Source organism: Clinocottus analis, unplaced genomic scaffold (genome assembly GCF_023055335.1).
Source record: "Clinocottus analis isolate CAN_PGR_092001 unplaced genomic scaffold, fCliAna1.0.p SCAF_19, whole genome shotgun sequence".
Classification (NCBI taxonomy): domain Eukaryota; kingdom Metazoa; phylum Chordata; class Actinopteri; order Perciformes; family Cottidae; genus Clinocottus; species Clinocottus analis.
This window is the reverse complement of record NW_027175920.1, coordinates 6,734,622-6,754,088: the sequence shown is the minus strand read 5'-3', so window position 1 is coordinate 6,754,088 and position 19,467 is coordinate 6,734,622. Positions and strand designations below refer to the sequence as shown.

Sequence of the window (19,467 nt, the reverse complement as noted above, 5' to 3'; positions counted from 1 at the left end):
GGGGAAAAAGAGGGTATTATTCTATTTGAATGTTTCAGCAGGCTATAAGTGTACTTGGGTCATTTGGGTTGGTGGGGGTGAAAGTTCGCCCAAGTCTGGTAATAGAAGTCCAGTGTTTCATGACTTTTCTACAACCCACTCAACTCAACAAAGGACTCAATGTGTGACTGCGAAAAAAGAGGACGTGAGAGACAAATCCTTTAAATAGTATGAATGGCTCTCATCATGTGTTTTCTTCAAAAGTACATCTATTTATGAAATGCAGTGTGTTGTCCCATATCCGGTATGTTATCACATAATTATCACAAATGCATTGTATAGGTTATAAGATGTTGTAGGAGTAAAAAAAAACAAACTTACTCTACAATATCCCATAATTAACATCAATTATCACATTTTTTAAGCATACGGTATAAACCCATCTTCTTTTCACACTAATGCCATTATTATGCCAAGGCGGAGAAGAAAAGATGCAGCATGTGAATGAATGAGGCAGGTGCACAGAGCCTCATGAATAGCTGCTTGCCATTAACCATGCACGCGGCTCTGAAGCGCGCATAAATAATAGCTGGCAGTGCTGATAAAAAAAGCACACCTTGGGGCCACTACCCCCCCTCCATCTCTCTCTGTGTCTCTCTCTGTCTCTCTCTCTCTCTCTCTCTCTCTCTCTCTCTCTCTCTCTCTCTCTCTCTCTCTCTCTCACTCCATCTCTTTCTTCTCTTTCTCTCTCACGGGAATTCGCTTTTTGTTTGTTTCAACGGGTGCAGCATACAACTTATTTGTAAGCAGCGTACTAATACGAACCCCATTTTTTGCAGCGTGTTTTATGATAATTTTTTCATGATTCCTTTTCGTGACAAAAATCTGGACTGTTCTCTGTTCTCATGTCCTGTCTGTCCCGCATTTGTAATCCGGCGCCCTTGCAGAACGAATCCGCTGGACTGGTGCCTTCCTATTGAGACGCAAGGAGCATAGACAGAAGCCTGCATCTGAGCGCAACAACGCCCGCTTCTATCGTTAAAACAAACAAGACAGAAACACACATTAAAAAAAAACAAAAATAGAAACACTTTCAAATCTGGGGGTTACAGATCGTGGAGGATTTTTGCAGAGAAGTTGCATGTGCAGGAGTGATAATACTCGACCGGGACAGAAGGAATGGGATACCCGGGCAGAGCAGTGGGAGGATGGAAAGGATGGACGCTCCTGATTTGGGTCGCCGCTGTCAGCTTTGTTTTTACAGACGGACGGAGAGTGAGGCAGGCCAGATGCCCCTCTGGATGTACCTGCACCAAAGACAATGCCCTGTGTGAGAATGTCCGATCCGTGCCTCACACTTTCCCGTCTGACGTCGTTTCACTGTAAGTGGCCCTGCACCTGAATATACTCTTGATTTTATTGATGTTAATTGCCAGGAGGAAAGCTTATGGAAATGTTCCTTTGAGTGTACCCGGATCCTTGCATCTTTTTATATACTTTCAGATAAATTTCCTTTTCATATATTTTCTTTATCCATTCAGATCTTTTGTCAAGTCTGGATTTACTGAAATCGTAGGAGGAAGCTTTGTTCATACGCCTGCCCTGCAACTGCTGTGAGTATCTATATCTATCTATCCATCTACTTGTCTGTCTATGTATATATATATATATATATATATATATATATATATATATATATATATATATATATATATATATATATATATATATATATATATATACACACACACACACACACACACACACACTTTTAGTGTCTTACAGAATCAAATAATGAGGCAGGAGCTCCCTAGAGGACTTCTGTGAAGGCTGATATGCAGATTTAAAGGGGGTTTCTCTGTAATGGTGTCAGGATTATGCAATAGACCACATGGCTACAGCAACTAACAGCAGGGGCTGGGGAGAGAGGAGTGTGTGTGTGTGTGTGTGTGTGTGTGTGTGTGTGTGTGTGTGTGTGTGTGTGTGTGTGTGTGTGTGTGTGTGTGTGCGCGTGTGTGTGTGTTCGTGCATGTGGTTGTGTGTGTGTTTGCTTGGAAGATAGAGAGGCAAAGATAAATAATGAACATCTTATTTTTGTACCCAAAAGACAGCTCTTCGAAAAAAAAGAACAACAGTATAATTGCACACATAATGGAGTTTATCTCGACATTTCTTTGACATATGACATCTATTATTATACGTTTGGAGAGGACTCGAGTTTATTGGGCAATTTGTTATTGCAAATACACCAATTTGCAGCAAGGTCAGACTTAACTGTGCTCTCTAATCCCACATGCTTCAGTGTATTGCACACAACAGCACGCTGTCACCAAGCATCACTTTGTCTCGGCAAAACATTTTTCTTGGCGTCGCTTCTTCCATATGCTCAGATGGCACTTAATCAGTCTGGATGTGCATGGAGGCTTTTGACCAGAAGGAGAGAAGATTTAACTGGGGAAAATAAACGAGTGGCATCGTCCCCTCTGTCATTATTCACTGCCAATGTGACCTGAAGTCTCTTAACCTCCATTATAGTTTTTCTTAATCAATAGGGTTTCTCTGCTGGCAGCATTGTGAGAGTAAAATTCCTCTGTCACTGGTTTGCTGAGCCTGCAGTGAGAAATAAACACAACGACTTATATATCCTGCATTTTGACATTTTGGAATTATTTGGTTTTAACTTATGGCCAAACTGTTCAACTGGATTTACGTCGCTTTGATGAAAAAAACAACAACTATATAAGTTATCATAAAAATGATTTATTAAGGATAAGGTGCATGCTATATTCTTGTTGGACACTATTATTACATTACTGGGTTAGCGTGTGACTCAGAAACATGTGGGAGGAGGCATCCATTTCTGTCTTTCATTCATTTCATAAAAAACATGTAGGAGTGTTCTGCTATTTCTCTTTTATTAATTGCATTCACTACTGTGAGCATAAATGCTGAATGAGTCTGTTGTCTGTTGTTACAGTAACTCTATCCTTCTTATCCTCTGATTGGTACTCAGAGTAATGGTGTTGATAGCAGGTGATAATAAATCCAAATGATTAAATTTGTTTAGATTAGTAAGACAAAATGTCAAGTTTTAGTACGAAACACTTTCTCAACATCTTCACATTTCCTCCCTGCTGACTGCGAATGTCTTCAAGTTGAAACCAGTTCCCCATTAAGATATGCAACATGAACAATTTAAGGATGGAAGAGCGCTGTGGGAACTGTGATACTATTCTTACACAGGGTTTTTTTTCACAGATTGTTTACAGCAAATTCATTGGACATAATTGATGAGGATGCGTTCCTGGGTTTACCACATCTTGAATATCTGTAAGTATTTAACCTTAATTTATAAAGGTCTATGTATGTGTGTGGGTAAAGGAAGTAAAATACACAAATAGTTCCCCAGATGCATACTTTCTGTATTAAACCAATATTAACGGACTGGCATACACCAATGAACTCGATTAATACTGTCCGTCAGTCACAATGGCCAAGAGGGAAGACATGCAGAAAGTAAAAGGATTTCAGTTTTCAATGTCATAATATATTTGGTATGTGTGAAGGTTTACTGTCATACTGTCCTAATCTATCAAACAATGCTAATGAAATACTTCTCATTCACAGGTTTATTGAAAATAACAAAATTGCATCGATATCTCCAGATGCTTTCCGGGGTCTGAAAGGACTGATACATCTGTAAGTATTTTTGCTTCTGTGGTGGCCATGTTGGAAAACAGTTTTTATCTTGCTTCCATCCTTCTTTCTTTCTCTACTTCCTTCATGCTTTATTCCTGCCAAAGGGAACTCGCCTCATTGCATCTGTTCTTCCTTCCTCCTTTCTCCCCTTTTTATAATTCATAACTGTATCTTTACCCCTAATCATTCACAATGAGAGCAGCCACTTCCATATGTACTGTTTAAGTCATTTCTCTCTGGAAAAGGTATTGGATTATTAGTATTCATGTCATTCGAACATGTCCTTCTCTAAATTGTGCATCAATTTCCTGCTACTCTCTCTCTCTGTATCACTTTGTCATTGTCTGAAATGCAAAGGCAGGCAGAAGTGCTGTTGCCAGTAGTGATGTCCAAGGCTGAAGGTGCAGCTGGATCAGGTTGCTGAAGGGCAGATCTGGATGTCACATTGCCTCAGTGGATCAGCAGAGTGGTTCTTCATATATTTTTAGCAGAGCAAAATGAATGATTGTGTGACTTTAGATGTCATATAGCTACACTGTGTTCACTAATGTGACCAGCAGTGCCCCTGTGTCTTCTGCAGACTGCTGTGGGATCTATTGTGATTGTGTTATTGTGATAATCTGTGTTTTTTGTATGTTTCTAAATTGCTGAGCTTGCCAAAACTACAGATACGGGAGTGACCTGCAGGTCAAGACTAAATATAACTGAACGGTAACCTGACACGGACTGACCTATAATCTGTCTCCAAAGTATCGGACTAGTCCTTCTTAACACATTTTGAGTCGATGCGGCGCCGCCTAATGTTTGCATACTTGACTTCCTCCTTGTTTTTATTTGATGCATGAATGGAAGGGTGACCTTTTACTCTCGCCCATCACATCTTCAAATTTTGGACATTTTGTACTGTAGAGGAAATAACTCAAATATGAAAGCAAAGCAGTTTATCAGCGTTTATCCATGCATGCTTTTGGTGGGAGAACATATCATTGTGATGATAAAGACAAAGACGCATGAAGGAAACTGCAAATATTGGGATTAGTTACAACATGAGTGTCTCTCAGAAAATCAATTAACTGGGATTGATCGGAAGTAAAAAAGATAAACACATCGAGAGCAATTTTCCATTCAAGCTTTTACAAAAAGCATTACTTCACACATTGCAACCAAACATAGCCATTAGATTGTCAGTCTGCATTCATTATGCCACGAGCAGATAGTATTGACAGCGACTTGTCTCATCAAAGCTAAATCTTCATCAGAGGAAATGTTGCCTTGATAAGTGTTGCAGCAAACATCACATTAATGAGGGCATAATCAATACAAGAGAAAACGTTATCCCTCTGGTGTCTCTTGGAGAGAAAGCAGACACTGACATTCTGACCTAATGATGCAATTTATTCTGCAATTATAGAAAAGCTGGTATTAATGTTCTAGAAAAAAAATAATTGTTAAGCCCTTAGTTAAGTGACGCGTTAGTCATAGTTCAACATTTTGGGAAATATCCATATTCATTTTCTGGCAAAGAGTTAGACAAGAAGATCAATTTAGTTTTTTGTATAACAGAAGATTTATAAGAAATTAGACCAGTTCATCACTCACTTTGTAATATGTAACTTCATGATGGAATAAAGTGATCTTCTCCTGTTTCTAAAGTTCATTTGTTTTTGCAGAAAGTCAACCTTTTATGCAAAGAATGACGTATCAATGCATTATTAGAAATCATTTTAAATGTGTCACATACAGTAATTTTAAAGAGCACAGGCTGGACTTCTGTTTCCGTCTGTTTGCAGAGTGCATTTCTCCACAAACTCAAAGTAAAATGGTCTCTCTCTCGCTCTGGAAAACCAACTCTCAAATAAATAATGCAGTGTTCATGAATTACACTGACAGACATTTCATTTCATTCACTTCACTTTCTGGTTTGGAGTTTAGTCTTTCGCACGCATACGGAGTCTCTGTAGGGCCGGAGTTTGACGGCTCGCTTTACTTGGCCGATAGATGTATATCAATCACTTGACAGCATATTGAGAAAGATATCCGCCTCTATTTATTATTTGCTGTTACATTGTCTCATAAATATTGTCCCAGCCTGGGCCTTCATTACATTTGGTGGCTCGTAATGTTGTTTGAATTAGTTTATTGTCGTCTTGCTCAAGTCAATGTGGCTAACAGAAGAAAGAAAACTGACGCAATGTAATAAGTCAATGTTGATTATGTGTAGAGACTGGGAACAGTCTCCCCCTAACTCAAACACTGTTTGTAATATGTTTTCCTCTTTGTTTATTAGAAGTCTGGCATACAACAACCTTGAGACACTGCCAAAAGATGTCTTCAAGGGCATGGAGGCTTTGACTAAAGTGTGAGTTCACTCATGGTGCAAATCACAATCAGAACAACTCTTTTTGCCAAGTTTGTTACACATACAAGGACTTCAGATTGGTGGATCAGTTATTTATTCTATTTTCTGATTTATTCTATAACATATATTTATGTTGATGAATGTGTGTTAAAGTAAATATATAGGAAAAAAACTCTGTCTTGATTGGTGTTTAATCAAAAATAGTCAAGTACTAAAGGATAGTGGACCGATTTAACTCACATTTCTGTTTTGGCAGGGGTGGGAAAGGGCTTTTAGTAAATGTTGAGCAAAATCTTTCTTTTTCTTCCTCCCTCTTTTTTTTAACTGTGGGACTAAATGCAGCAATTTTTGGAGGGCATAGTGGAAAAAAAGGAAAAAAGAGGAAATCCCCATAAAACAGGGTTTCATCGTAAGAATTTGTGTGTGAGTGTGAGTGAGTGAGTGTGTGTGTGTGTGTGTGTGTGTGTGTGTGTGTGTGTGTGTGTGTGTCTTCAATACACACAACAAGGTCAAAGGCAATTCAGACTGAGAGTGGATGACGAGCAGAGACTACTCAGGAGATAGGACACTTGTTGTTGTGGTTTTCCTGGCTTAAAGCCAAAGCATAGCGAAGTAGGGGAGAGACAGATGGGGGAACAGCGAGCAAAAACTGAACAGGGATTGGCAAAACAAAGCCGGTTTCAACATTTATGATGTTATGTCTTAACAAATCTATCTACTGCTGTCCCATATGATCCGCCCGTACGTGTAGGGATCTGCGTGGCAACAACCTGATTTGCGACTGCAAGCTCAAGTGGTTGGTGGAGTGGATGCACAACACTAATGCCACCCTGGACCAGATCTACTGCAGCGGTCCACCTGCCCACCAGGGGAAGAAGATCAATGACCTGCTGCCACACTCATTCGACTGCATCATTGCGGGTATTATTAAATTAACATTCACTTTCTGACAGAGGTTAACGGCCTCACCTTCCGTACACCGCCTTTTTTTTTGCCTGTTCTCATCCACAAGTGCTGAGAATAAAGCGTACACATTAAGCTGTGTTCATTCTCACAGTGTATGGAAGAATGTATCAATATGAAAGGATTGTTTAAAGGTAAAGGATGGAATTTGAATCACTGTGTCATACTTTTTCAGAGTTCGCCTCCTATCAGTCGTTGAAGTTCGAGTCCATTTCGGTGGGGTCCTTCACCTTTTTGGAAGATCAGTATGTTGTGTTTGCTCAACCGTTTGCTGGGACCTGCAGCTTCCTGGAATGGGATCACGTTGAAATGACCTTCAGAATGTATGACACCATTGAAAGTGAGTTAATTAACAAGCAAAGAGACGCATTAATATGATAGGGGAATCCTGTGCAAATGTGTTATCACAAACGTGGTCATCGTTCAAATAATAGTTTCAGTGAGTCTAGATCCAAGTTCAAGAAACACTGTGTATAGAACCCTCTGAATATATTTATTGATATCTGTTTGTTGAATTTATGGTTGACACGAATGACTGACAACGTTGTGTATGTGTTGCATGTTTTATTAATTTACTTGTTGAATCTTTTTTCTTCTTCTTCTTTTTGGTCTTTCTTTGTTAGATGCATTGTTAATTACTTTAATTATATCTTATCTACATTAGATTTATTTCTCGCTATAAAAAGAAAACCTTCAATAAAATATTAAGCATAACATTTTTTGGAATATTGTCATGTGTCTCCTTTTTGATTTTTTTTGGTTCAGGCACCTCCACTGTGGTCTGCAAGCCCATGGTGATTGACAACCACCTGTTTGTCATCGTGGCCCAGCTGTTCGGGGGCTCGCACATCTACAAGCGTGACATCTCCGCCAACAAGTTCATCAAGATCCAGGACATCGACATCCTGAAGATTCGCAAACCTAACGACATTGAGACGTTCATGATTGACGGAGAGTCCTTCTTTGTCATCGCTGACAGCTCTAAGGTTGGCTTCTTTTGCTTCACAGACATTCAAAAGTACTTGATGCGATTACATTTCATTGTGCAGGTGTGTCTGGTATTGTGTCTAGCCCCTTGATGTGCATACTGCTCCTCTAAGCTCCTCTTCCCATCGTGTCAGCCATTCCTTCCCCCCTGGTGTCCTTCGTAGAAGCGTGTCAGTCTGAGTCTGCTCCGGCTGATTACCCTGGCCTTGCCAAATGTTTGCATATGCTCTCACATATGTTTGGGGACCCTCAGGCGCACACACACACACAGGCGCACACCCACAGACACAAACATCTTTGGCCTTATACTCATACTAAGCACAAATCTTCCGTAGGCGGGCTCCACAACCGTGTACAAATGGAACGGCAATGGCTTCTACTCCCACCAGTCGCTCCACCCGTGGTTCCGCGACACCGATGTAGAATATCTAGACATCTCCAACAAAGCCCACCTGATCTTGTCCAGCAGCTCCCAGAGGCCCGTTGTCTACCAGTGGAACAAGAGCCAGAAAAAGTTTGAGCGCAGGACTGACATACCGGACATGGAGGACGTTTTCTCTGTCAAGCACTTCCGGGTCAAAGGTGAGAGCTGCAGCTTGAACAGCAGTGTATGTATGCATACATGGTTTATTTTTGCACTGACTAAATATACATTGTGTACACTGAAATCAATCTCTAACCCCACAGTATCAGCTCAGAGTGTTAGGGAACTTAGAACCACAGTGAGTAGGACTCAAAAGCAAACTTAGAGGCAAAGTAGTCGGGTGCAAACACTAAGTATTTACTTACGGCAGGGTTTGGTACAGTGACAACAAGAACTACCCGGAAGGTCTGGGATTAACACAGAGGCGTTTTTTACATTCAGTTTCTTATGCTCGACGAAAGGTGCTTGATCCAAAATTCAAAGCAGATCTATTGCCTCCATAGGGCTCTCAACATGTAGGTGGCTGAGCCGGCGGCTCGAAGCTAACTGTTCTAACAGCTTGAACAATGCAAACAACAGGTTTTTCTATCCAGATTTAGTAGCTTAATGTGTAACCTAAATAGTCCATTGAATCTTTTCAAAGGTGAGCTGTTCATTTGCTTGACAAGATTCATCGGGGACTCCAAGGTGATGCGCTGGGAGGGAGCCATGTTCAAAGAGGTCCAGACATTTCCTTCCCGTGGCTCCATGGTGTTCCAGCCTGTCTCCATCGGCAACTGGCAGTATGCCATCTTGGGCAGCGATTATTCACTGACGCAGGTCTACCAATGGGACACCGAGAGTGGCCAGTTTGTCCCATCTCAGGAGCTGAATATCCAGGCGCCTCGAGCATTTTCTTTGGTTTCCATTGACGACCGCGTGTTCCTGCTCGCATCCAGCTTCAAGGGGAAAACGCAGATATATGAGCACCTCATGATCGATTTGAGTAATTAACCTCCTCGTCTAATTTGGGATAAATTATGTACACTACCATTCAAATGCTCTCTTCTGTGATTGTGTTGAACTTATCAGTCTCGTTAGAATCCACCAGCAATTCCCACCTAAGTTTAAAGAAAGGGAAATGTCAAGCTCAAACCATCGAAGGAGATATTTCACATACAGTTCAGGACCTTTAGGTTGAGATTAAGTGGTTGAAATTCCTACATTTGTTATGATCAATGAGTTTATTTTAAGCGGTCTGACATAATTTGTCATTGAAAATACATTCTATACAGTCCCTGATGCCTATATTTGGCAAACCTGCTGCAACTACTTCATTTTAATGAACTTCTTCTATTTTCATCTTGATTCCTAACTATTTGGAAATGCCTTAAATCTCCATTTGAAAAAACATAGAGTGCGAACTGACTATCTTTCAGGAAAAACAAGCTATGAAATCACTCTTTTGTCTTTTATTCTACCATGCAGGTGTTCTTGTACTTAGTATATACTGAAGTATACGTCTCTTCATTTCAACTCCATGCATGTTTTATTTCTGTTGTAGAAATTTGATAGGAAAGATTCAAGAGTTTGTTAGTGCTAACAATCACGCAATAATAGTCCAAAAGGGAAACATTCTTGAGGGAGAGGTGTTCAGGTTGTTTTTTTGTCTTAAAAAACTGCAAACACAAAAACAAAACTTAATTTATGTCTTCTTTTATTCAACAAAGTATTTCAGGAAAATTGACTTGGAGATTATTCACATGGAATTTAGGAAGATGTTGTACACAAGCAATGGGTCAAGTGACTCACCGGTTTTAAAGTCAGGGTTGTTAGATAGCTTGTAGAAGACAGACAATGTGCAAAACTCTTTTTCAAATTAGAATATAATCCGAGCTTCATGATAATGTAACAGCAGCAATGGCGTAGTTGGCAAGGTCAGGGGTAGTTTTTAAGACTTGAGCTTGAAAATAACACAAGCTTCCAACCAAACGTGACTTTAACTACTTTGTTGAGGACCATGTACATTCTTCCAGCCCATTTTGCTAGTCAACCTATCGGTCTTATGTAATTACTTACAACTTAAAGAAGGGACCCTAACATAGGAAAAGAATCCACTAAACACTGTGAGAAACCGCAAAAAACACCTTCTCTGTCCTTTCTACAATATGACCATCAGTTAAGCAATGATGCAGACACTCATAGGGTTGATTTCTGATGAATGCCTCGCTAGAAGCATCCCACTGTGTCTGTCCACCAGCCCTCCCTCTTTCACTGCACTCTTGCCCCTTTTCTCCCTCATTGACAAAACCATTGTTGTTACTCCGCAACTAAAAAGCCAACCACTGTGCAGCACCTGGTACCTGTGCTTTCACACGGTCCTCTTATTTAGACGCAAGGGAAAACAAATTAACAACTTCACTGATTTGCCAAATATAATGTTTACGTTTTTACAATACGGTGTAAAATAATGTATGTGATATATTGCTTTTGTATGTAGAGGGGACCACACTCAGTGTTTTATTTTTCATAGATATAGAATTTAGTGTAGATATGGATCACCTCCTGAAACGCTGTGTAACATGCTACTTCTGCATAACAGTGTCGGCTTCTACTTGTGTCAGTCTAATCTAGTTAGGTAAGGATAGAGGATAATAGCCATTCATGTGTCATCTTGCTCTTTGTATTTTATGTACAACACAGTGGTAATAAAATACTAAAATGTTAAATCACAAATGCAATTATTTGTGTTGTTGATTCACCAGTATAAATGTTGTTTTTTAAATTATTCATATTTGTTTATTTACAATAAATCTGTCCCATGCCAACTCTGACTGAATCATACATGATTATGATTGTTGGACGTTTTGGGCGAAAACAAAACATGTGAAGTCCTAATACTCTAACACACTCCGACATACACGTTTTCCCATAAAGACGTTGGGACAAATGTGAGGACACTGAGTTTTGGTTGGTCTACCTCTCCACTGCCTCCCTCTGCTATGGGCGTAAACGTTGGGCAATGTTTTAGTTGTCTAGCAGAGTAGCTTTGTTCAGTTCTGCCCCCCTGTGGGTAAAGTAACCACCGCATGGGACTTGGTCTGCCATCCACCAAGGTTAGTCATTAAACCTTGTCTTCTCAAGCACTCAGGGGCACCGGAGAAAGCGGACGGCGCACCTAGGCATGCTGCCGCTCAGCCGTCACATCTCACCATGGCCGACCGTAACCACTGCGCACACGAGCGCGCTTTGTCCTTAGAGGACGGCGTCACCGTCGTGTTTCACAAAGTTGACAGCCATGGCACGAACAGCGGCGGCGGCGGCGGCGGCGACGACGACGACGACGAGAGCGACGAGGATGAACGCACGGCGGCGAGGGTCCACTTGCAGAGCAACTGCCGCGTGTCGTGTGACTGCAGCGACGACGCCGAGGAAGCGAGAGGAAGAGGCGAGAGGAAGACGCTGTGCCCGCCGGCGTTCTGCCTCGCAGCACGAGACGGAGACGCGGCAGGTGAAGGTAGAAGCGCGCGCGCACTTTGCGGGTCCAGGGGCATTTAACCCGAGGCCATAACGGTTCTCCTTTCTCACGTGCACTTACTTTGTGATGGAAAGAAGACGCACACACATAGAAAGTGACGAGTAGCTTGAGGAGCAATAGCTTTTCTTCCCGTTATACAACCGTGCCACGTCACGTGTCAGTAATATTAGTGGTGATATCACGTGGAGGCTATTAGCCTATTAGCTGGGATGTAGCTGAAAGAAAGAACAGTTAAAAAAAAAACCATGACACAGACAAACAACCCTTTCTTTTCCTTTAAGGCCGACACAAGTTATACAATTTCATAATATGCTTTATGTCACAGCAGAATGGTTGTAATCATGTGAGCCAAGTATGAGCTAATTTATGATTTCAAATAAAAATATAAATTTGATAATGGTTCATATATCTTTATATACATTGTGTGTCTAGTAATAACTATAATATGATGCAGATACAGGTAAACTGCTGTAAACCAGATCAACATTTGCATCAGCCTTAAAGAGGAAAGATGACTGTGCACTTTTACCATGTCACCGTACCTGTGGCTTTAAGCATATCGCAGGCCTTAAAAAGAAAAATGAATAAAGATAAATCAAACATTACCATTCATAAGGCTACAATGGTGAACTGACTATCCTTTTGCTCACACAATAAATAAGATACTGCCTGTTAATAAAAGAGGTGTGAGAGTATAGAAGGGTGTTCCCATCTGTGCAACTTTGTATGAGGAAGAAAGGTGATTTGGCTTTATTTGGAAGTTGTGATACATGCACTTACGTTTTTCCTTTTGTTAAAAACTCGGCACGTGAAAGAGGTGAACTACCAGAAAATAAATGCATAGATTTTCTTATACTTCAGAAGTCTACACTTCTTGACTGTGTATATGTTTTTTTACTGAAAGATAGACAGAAATGAATTATTAAACCGGATACAGTGACAATATGATCATATAATGTTTTGCGAAATGATATTGTCCAAGACAATGATTGCGAGAAAATTGTAATAAAAACAAAACTAATGCTAATACAGTAATGTAACACTGTAATAATAATAATGTACGTGTCGTGGAACTAAGAATTTAAAAGGAATTGATGTTCTCTATGCAAGGTTAATACAACTAATCCTCAATATGATAAATGAAATGCAGTGTAGGCCACCCATTGTGGACAAATACAAAGGAAGATCTTTGAGTGCCCTGTGGTTGGAATTTAATCTCCACAAGCATATCAATTTATTATTCTGCCAGCAGGGTTTTCAAACACTACACCGCTGTCTTTTGCAGACCTTTTGTCTGTGTCTTTTTCTTCTGAATGTTGTACCCAGGCCACATGGAGTTCAATAACCTTGTTTCAACTTCACTCCTCCGTCTTGCATTTACTGTATGAACATCAGCATGATAAACTGAGTAGGCCTGACACAACTCATTTTGTTGGATACAATATTGTTCCAGAAATAATAGTGTTCAACAATATTATTGTCATTTAAAAAAACATGTGATGCCTCTCATATAATGATAATATGATCGCATAAGAATAAAAGTCTTGGAAAATCCAAATTGGAATGTGAAAAAAATATTAAAACATCTAAATTATAAACAAAATAAAACCACACAACCAATAAATATGCTTATTAAATACATTTTAAAAAATGGACTGTTGGGCTCTGTTGATAGACATATTTAAAGTCTGCGCAATGCCCAAGTGTTATAATGGAAAAAGCCTGCTGTTTACTTTGGCCTCATGTTGATAAAATGTTGGTGACATTCTTATGTAAAGAAACACGCTTCTCAACACAATGAGCAATATCAAGGTTAGAAAATTGAGGTCACATCCATATAATGTACGAAAAGTGGTGAAAGTAATTATTGTGACCGGTCGACAAGTAAGCACTAATTTTACGATGAAATGTGAAAAAGTGATACCATTCATACCACCCAACTTAAACTCCCTGTCTTTGACTCTCTCTTCCTTTTCTTCTCTCTTCTCTTCCTCAGACTCCGAGAAACCAAAGATATGTCCAGGTCTTGGTTTGTTCTATGCTTTGCTGTCCACAATTTTCTTCTCCATCATTGCGCTCTTGGTGAAATCCATCAAGGGAGTCCACGCCATAGAGATCAGCGCCATACGCTGCTTCTTCCAGATGCTCTTCACTCTGCCGTTACTCATCTACCACAAGTAAGCGTGATGGAGAAACTCGAACATTCAGATTGCCAGTCAGACAGTAACACTTCAATCCCAGGCAGGTTTAAGAAGTACCCATGCATTTACTCCATAACAGCCATTAATTTAAACCAACAATGTATAAGCTCAGTGGTGAGGTAGTTCATATGCCTGCCATGTGTTTTCATGCCTCATCGTCTAGTATCATGACTTAACAAAGAATCATTGCTCAATCAAGTTTAAGTTGTCAGAGACGTGTAATATTATAATCATCTTCCCCTCAGCTCTGCTGATGGAAACGTATAGCATGTAGAGAAGTGTTGGGATAGTTTTGAATAAAGCCTTCCTAAATGAAGTTATATACTTTTTATAAATGCACAAATGTTATGAATTAGCAAACTTTCTGTATCAATAATAGCATATTGTATCATTGTCATCTAACACTGTTTATCAATGCAATACAATGAAATAAACCACTTTAAAACTTGCATTTTGTAAGTTGTAATAGAGACATGCATGTTTTTTATATGCTGTCCATTATTTCCCCACGGTTTCTTTGACCAGAGGCAGAATCTTAGAATATATATATATGTGTAATAAGAATATATATTTATAATATCTATAAGGACATGCAAAACCATTTTGTCACGATGTATATAATAACATAGGCAAAAAATAAAACACAAGTAATCCAAAGAACTGAACCACTTAGAGATAGTACACAAAGGGAAAGAAAATATAGCGTCTAACAATCATTAAATGTGCTTTCTATCCATTTATTCCTCGACCTTGTTTCTTGTCTAATTTTTGCATGGATGAATGGAAAACCAGTTCCCTTTTAGAAATAAACTCAGTTCCCAAAGACTGCCACCAGTACTTCGATTCATTCATTTATCTATTCATCCATCCATCCATACGTCCTCTACATCCTTCTTTGTCATTTTTTCTTTGTACATTTTTCATAATCAACTCTCCTCCTCTCCTTTTAGCCCAATTTGTTCATCTGAGCATCTATCATTGTCATCTCCACATTACTTACCCACCTATCCATCTGGCCATCGAGTCATTTGTCTTCTCTTGGCTCACTTTGCTGCTCAATTTGTCTTTGTCCGCCCCTGTCTAAAATTCAGTTTATTACTTCCTCTGTCAGTCAGTCTAATCATCCAGCCATCCAGTCACTCATTCATCCATCATCCATCATCCTCATATCTCTGATCCTCCAGGACAGGTTTCCTTGGTCCCAGAGACAAACGTATCTATCTGGTGCTTCGCGGCTTCATTGGTTCCAATGCCATGATCCTGCTCTTCTATGCTGTTCAGCAGATGCCGCTCGCGGATGCCACAGTCATCATGTTCAGGTAGGGACTTTCATTGATTGTAGATTAGTGGAGATATTACGAATACAAAGATATTCTATTCTCCCTAAATCCTGCCTGTCACCTTTTTCCTCAATCTTTCTCTCTTCCTCTTTCTTTCTCACTTTCTCACTTTCTCACTTTCCAACTCTCTCTCTCTCTCTCTCTCTCTCTCTCTCTCTCTCTCTCTCTCTCTCTCTCTCTCTCTATCTTTTAAATATCTCTCAGTAATTAATTTAAGATTAAAGATCTGGGATACCTCAGCTCTCAACTTGCCTGTTTATAAACTGTAACTACACATTAATTACATGTTTTCTCACGCTCTCACCTCTATCACTCACTCTTTCTTACTGTCTTTCAGTAATCCGGTCTTTACCTCCCTCCTGGCCTGGATCTTCCTGAAGGAGAGGTGTACAATCTGGGACTGCGTCTTCACTGTTTTTACCATCAGTGGAGTCCTCCTAATCGCCCGGCCACCATTCCTCTTTGGCGAGCATCGGCGTGGCATTGAGGGCAACTACGCTAATCACATCAAGGGGACTATCGCTGCCTTTGCAGGTGATACGATCACTAAACACAGTTGTTGTTCTGTAGGAAGTATGATGTTGAGCATTTTGTTTAGACTGCTGGTATGTCAATGTCAGAGTGTTTATTTTAAACACGTAGCAAGGTCAGGATTACCATGGCATTGAGGGCAATTCAATGCAATAGAGTAACATCTCCTGGCACATCAATGTTATTGGGAGATATTTTTTAATTATTCATGGTTCAACTGTTGGAAGGTCTCCATCAAGTCATGGCGCTTAAAAAGGTCTTTTAGATTTTTTTTGATTTTCAGATTAGTACCAAAAAGCACCAGGAAGTGACATAAGCCACTCTGCCGGGAAACCTACTTTTAGCTTTTTTGGAATTTAAATTGTCTAGCAATTTAAATTCTCAGTCCAATGTAACTTCTGAACAACATACTGCATCTGATGATTAATCTCACAATCCTTCCTTCATTCATATTTAAATTACCTCTCCTTCACATCAAATGCATAACTGCGTCATCGCACAAAGAAAGGCTGTTATTATTAATAGGGAGTGCATCTGTACTCTCCTCGCATCTGCGTTCATTCCCCTGATTTTGTGTGTTTTCTAGGTGCCACTAAATTGAACTTTTGACACCAAAAACGATTTCCAAATACGTGTCTAATGGCATTCTGTCATCGGGAGAAGGTAGCCATAATGACACTGCCACTTTCACTGTAAAGAAAGATGGAGAGATGTTTTAATTATGTGCATATCTAAATTCCAAGAGCTGAGTGCTTGAGTAAAAATCCTGTCAGACAATGTCAGCGTAATAGAGAATGCAAGAGGAATTGAGGGCTAATTCCCAGAGAAAAATGGTCAGACATAGCCAGCAGAAGAAACTCGCATTAACAAGTTGAAGTTGGTTAACGCAAATATTTCAACAAAGACTTCTTTAATAGGTATGGAGTCTCATATGTCTATTTTTTATTGTTTTTCATTATTCTTGTGATTGCTGTATTCATTCTTATTTTGTATTTAATTATAGGAGCTATTGGGGCTGCCTGTACATTTGTTATCCTTCGCAAGATGGGGAAGAGCGTCCATTACTACCTCTCTGTCTGGTACTACGCTGTCATCGGTTTCATCGAGTGCATCATCACTGTAACCATCCTGGGGGAGTGGAAAATCCCGTACTGTGGCCGCGATCGCTGGCTGCTGATGCTAATCGCTGTCCTCGGTATTGCCGGCCAGACCTTCCTCACAAAGGCCCTGCAGATTGAGAAGGCCGGACCTGTGGCCCTGATGAGGACTATAGATGTGGTGTTGGCATTTATTTTCCAATTTATTTTCTTCAACCGTGCACCGACCATGTGGAGCCTGGGAGGGGCGCTGTGCGTCGTGTTGAGCACGAGTGGAGTAGCGCTTCAGAAGTGGTACAGCAATTCTCGCAAGAGCTGAGAAAAAGAAGAAGAAGAAGAAGCAACAAAGAATAATTTGGTATTCATATTTATACTTTTTTTCCTTAGTACATGTTACTCTGTATTTTACTTGATACTTTCATGGGAACCTGTGAGGAGGTTTAAACCTCATATGTCTACAACATATTGAGACAGTTGTTTTTGAAGAATATCCTTAGTCCCATTTTACGTCTGCTTTAACCTGAATATAATAGCCAAAGAGAGAGGTGTACTGTATTGGGACCATTCATACTGTGTTACATTACTTGGCAATAATTGTATACTGAAAGAATCCTACATAGTTCATTTTAATGTGGTATGCACTAGGCACTATCAAGTGAGTATCTGCAAAAAATACTAATTATGCTGGCAATACAACTTGAATAACTGTCAATAAGAAGGAAATGTAATGCAAACCAGAAGCAATATTAGCACTTGAATATACAGTTTTGTTTAGCAAACAAAAGCAATCAAAACTGTGGATTAGAAAGACAACGACAACGAAAAAAGATGAAAATAAAATCATAAATTGGATCCAAGTTTTTACTTGAAAAAAGCTGTACAATTCACTCAGGGATCTCTCGTCAAACTGCTCGTAAAGCCCACATATGAACAGAAATCCACCCTTATCCAATCCATGAGGAATTTTGTCCTTTGTGATTATATTTTCCTTCTGTCACCGGATCTCCTTTATCATATAACAAGATCATCCAATCCATAGTTATCTTTGAAGTGCCTTAAGCAGGGAACTTTAACCTCCAGCTTCCCTTAGTGGAGCTGCTCAGATACCAGCAACTTGTTCTGGGCAGCTCTCAAGTGTGATTGCGCACAGTTATGAATATGAAGTAGGAGGCTTTTGAAAAAAGTCAACTCAATAACTAACTCCACACTGACTTCTTCATTATCTCAGGAGGAGTGAACTCTATCATGTTGACTTACATTTAATGTCATCTTAAAGCATCTAATTAGTGTTCTCCACAGTCTAAAAATATATTTTCCACGAGGCTCAAAGAGGGTTGTTGTGTGCACTTGTCGTAGAGGGTAAAGAAAGTGTCAGTAACCTGCCACTATAATTCAACACATGAAGTGAGATCACGAAGATCGCTCGATGATAACATCCTCTTCCTAGAGAGGAAAGGTGAGAGACAAAACAACATCAAAACAGTGCAGGTTATTAATATGAACATACCCTGCAGCTGTCAGTTGAATACTGATGTTGTGAAACAGTTACACTTTGTCCCCCAACTGTAAAGCTCATGTTTTTGTTTCTTTGATTCTTGTTGTGCCACGTAGAAGATGTCTGTAGTCACCTCATGATAGTCATCCATAAGCGTGTTAGTTGTATCTGAGAATTAACAAGTGAGACTTAGAAATTTGTCTTAAAATGTGTTGCATTTTGTTTTAATATTTCAAAGCAAAAATAAGTTGTGTTTTGTCCTTTGGCACTACGATGCCTCGTTGTGTACATCCAAGGTGATCTGTACCTTTTATTTCCTGCATCGCAGCCTGTGTTTGTGTCTGATGTAAATCATCGAGTATTTTTAGCATTGACTTACCCACTGTCATGACTGGTGAAGTCCCAGTACAACAGCAGTCCTGTGTTGTGGGAATGCTAATTTGGGTGAAATATGACTACAAAAGGAAGGCAATAGTGCGGCTAGCCGGCTATTTAATATCCTGCAGTTTCTTTCTTTCACACCCTGTTGTTTCTGGTCTCTCGGGTTGAGAACTGTCAGCACAGCTGCATCATCACACGCCTCCGTTTATATATTATTTTCCTTCTTCTAATTTTTTTTAATCAGTGAAACAGATTCCTAGAGGAATTTTTAGATTTACAATGAAGGTCTCTATGCTGGAGAAAGCACACCCCTATGAGCACTTATATTTTATTAGCAATACCCGTTTTATATATATATATATATACATATATATGTATATGTATATATATATATATATATATAAAATTGTTCGCAATGCTAATTTTCTTTTCGTTCTTTTTTGATTCGCTTTGACTTTAAGTTTAACCTCCTAATATTAATTTAATTGACTTGA

The 19,467-nt window shown here is 39.7% G+C and overlaps 3 protein-coding genes and 1 long non-coding RNA gene across 9 annotated transcripts in view; 3 read left to right on the top strand and 1 right to left on the bottom strand.

The window, feature by feature from the left end:
- The first annotated feature begins 740 nt into the window (after positions 1-740).
- lgi1b (leucine-rich, glioma inactivated 1b) lies at positions 741-9,449 on the top strand. The gene is made up of 10 exons (XM_068583771.1): positions 741-1,361; positions 1,521-1,592; positions 3,238-3,309; positions 3,607-3,678; positions 5,966-6,037; positions 6,789-6,958; positions 7,176-7,340; positions 7,766-7,986; positions 8,323-8,569; positions 9,055-9,449. Exons 1-10 carry the CDS (start codon positions 1,159-1,161, stop codon positions 9,402-9,404), a joined length of 1,644 nt encoding a protein of 547 aa, XP_068439872.1. The 5' UTR covers positions 741-1,158; the 3' UTR covers positions 9,405-9,449.
- Positions 8,608-12,100, bottom strand: LOC137789903 (uncharacterized). The gene is made up of 3 exons (XR_011077857.1): positions 11,989-12,100; positions 9,442-9,511; positions 8,608-9,349 (listed from the first exon to the last, which is right to left on the bottom strand). It is a non-coding gene; the product is annotated as an uncharacterized lncRNA (long non-coding RNA).
- slc35g1 (solute carrier family 35 member G1) lies at positions 11,240-17,949 on the top strand. Of its 2 annotated transcripts, XM_068583772.1 has the most exons (6): positions 11,261-11,341; positions 11,542-11,907; positions 13,925-14,105; positions 15,314-15,448; positions 15,807-16,003; positions 17,004-17,949. In XM_068583772.1, the coding sequence occupies exons 2-6, from the start codon at positions 11,604-11,606 to the stop codon at positions 17,414-17,416; spliced, it is 1,230 nt and encodes a 409-aa protein (XP_068439873.1). In that variant the 5' UTR covers positions 11,261-11,341; positions 11,542-11,603; the 3' UTR covers positions 17,417-17,949. The 2 variants fall into 2 exon arrangements, with proteins under 2 accessions (XP_068439874.1, XP_068439873.1); XM_068583773.1 differs by having other exon boundaries at positions 11,240-11,901.
- The window catches only part of plce1 (phospholipase C, epsilon 1), a 74,837-nt gene continuing 72,779 nt past the window's right edge, over positions 17,410-19,467 (top strand). For 4 of the 5 annotated variants that reach the window (XM_068583770.1, XM_068583769.1, XM_068583768.1 and 1 more), the window contains exon 1: positions 17,410-17,455. The gene's annotated coding sequence lies outside the window, so the exon portion shown is untranslated. The remainder of the gene's footprint in view (positions 17,456-19,467) is intronic. The other variant, XM_068583767.1, reaches the window with a different exon arrangement.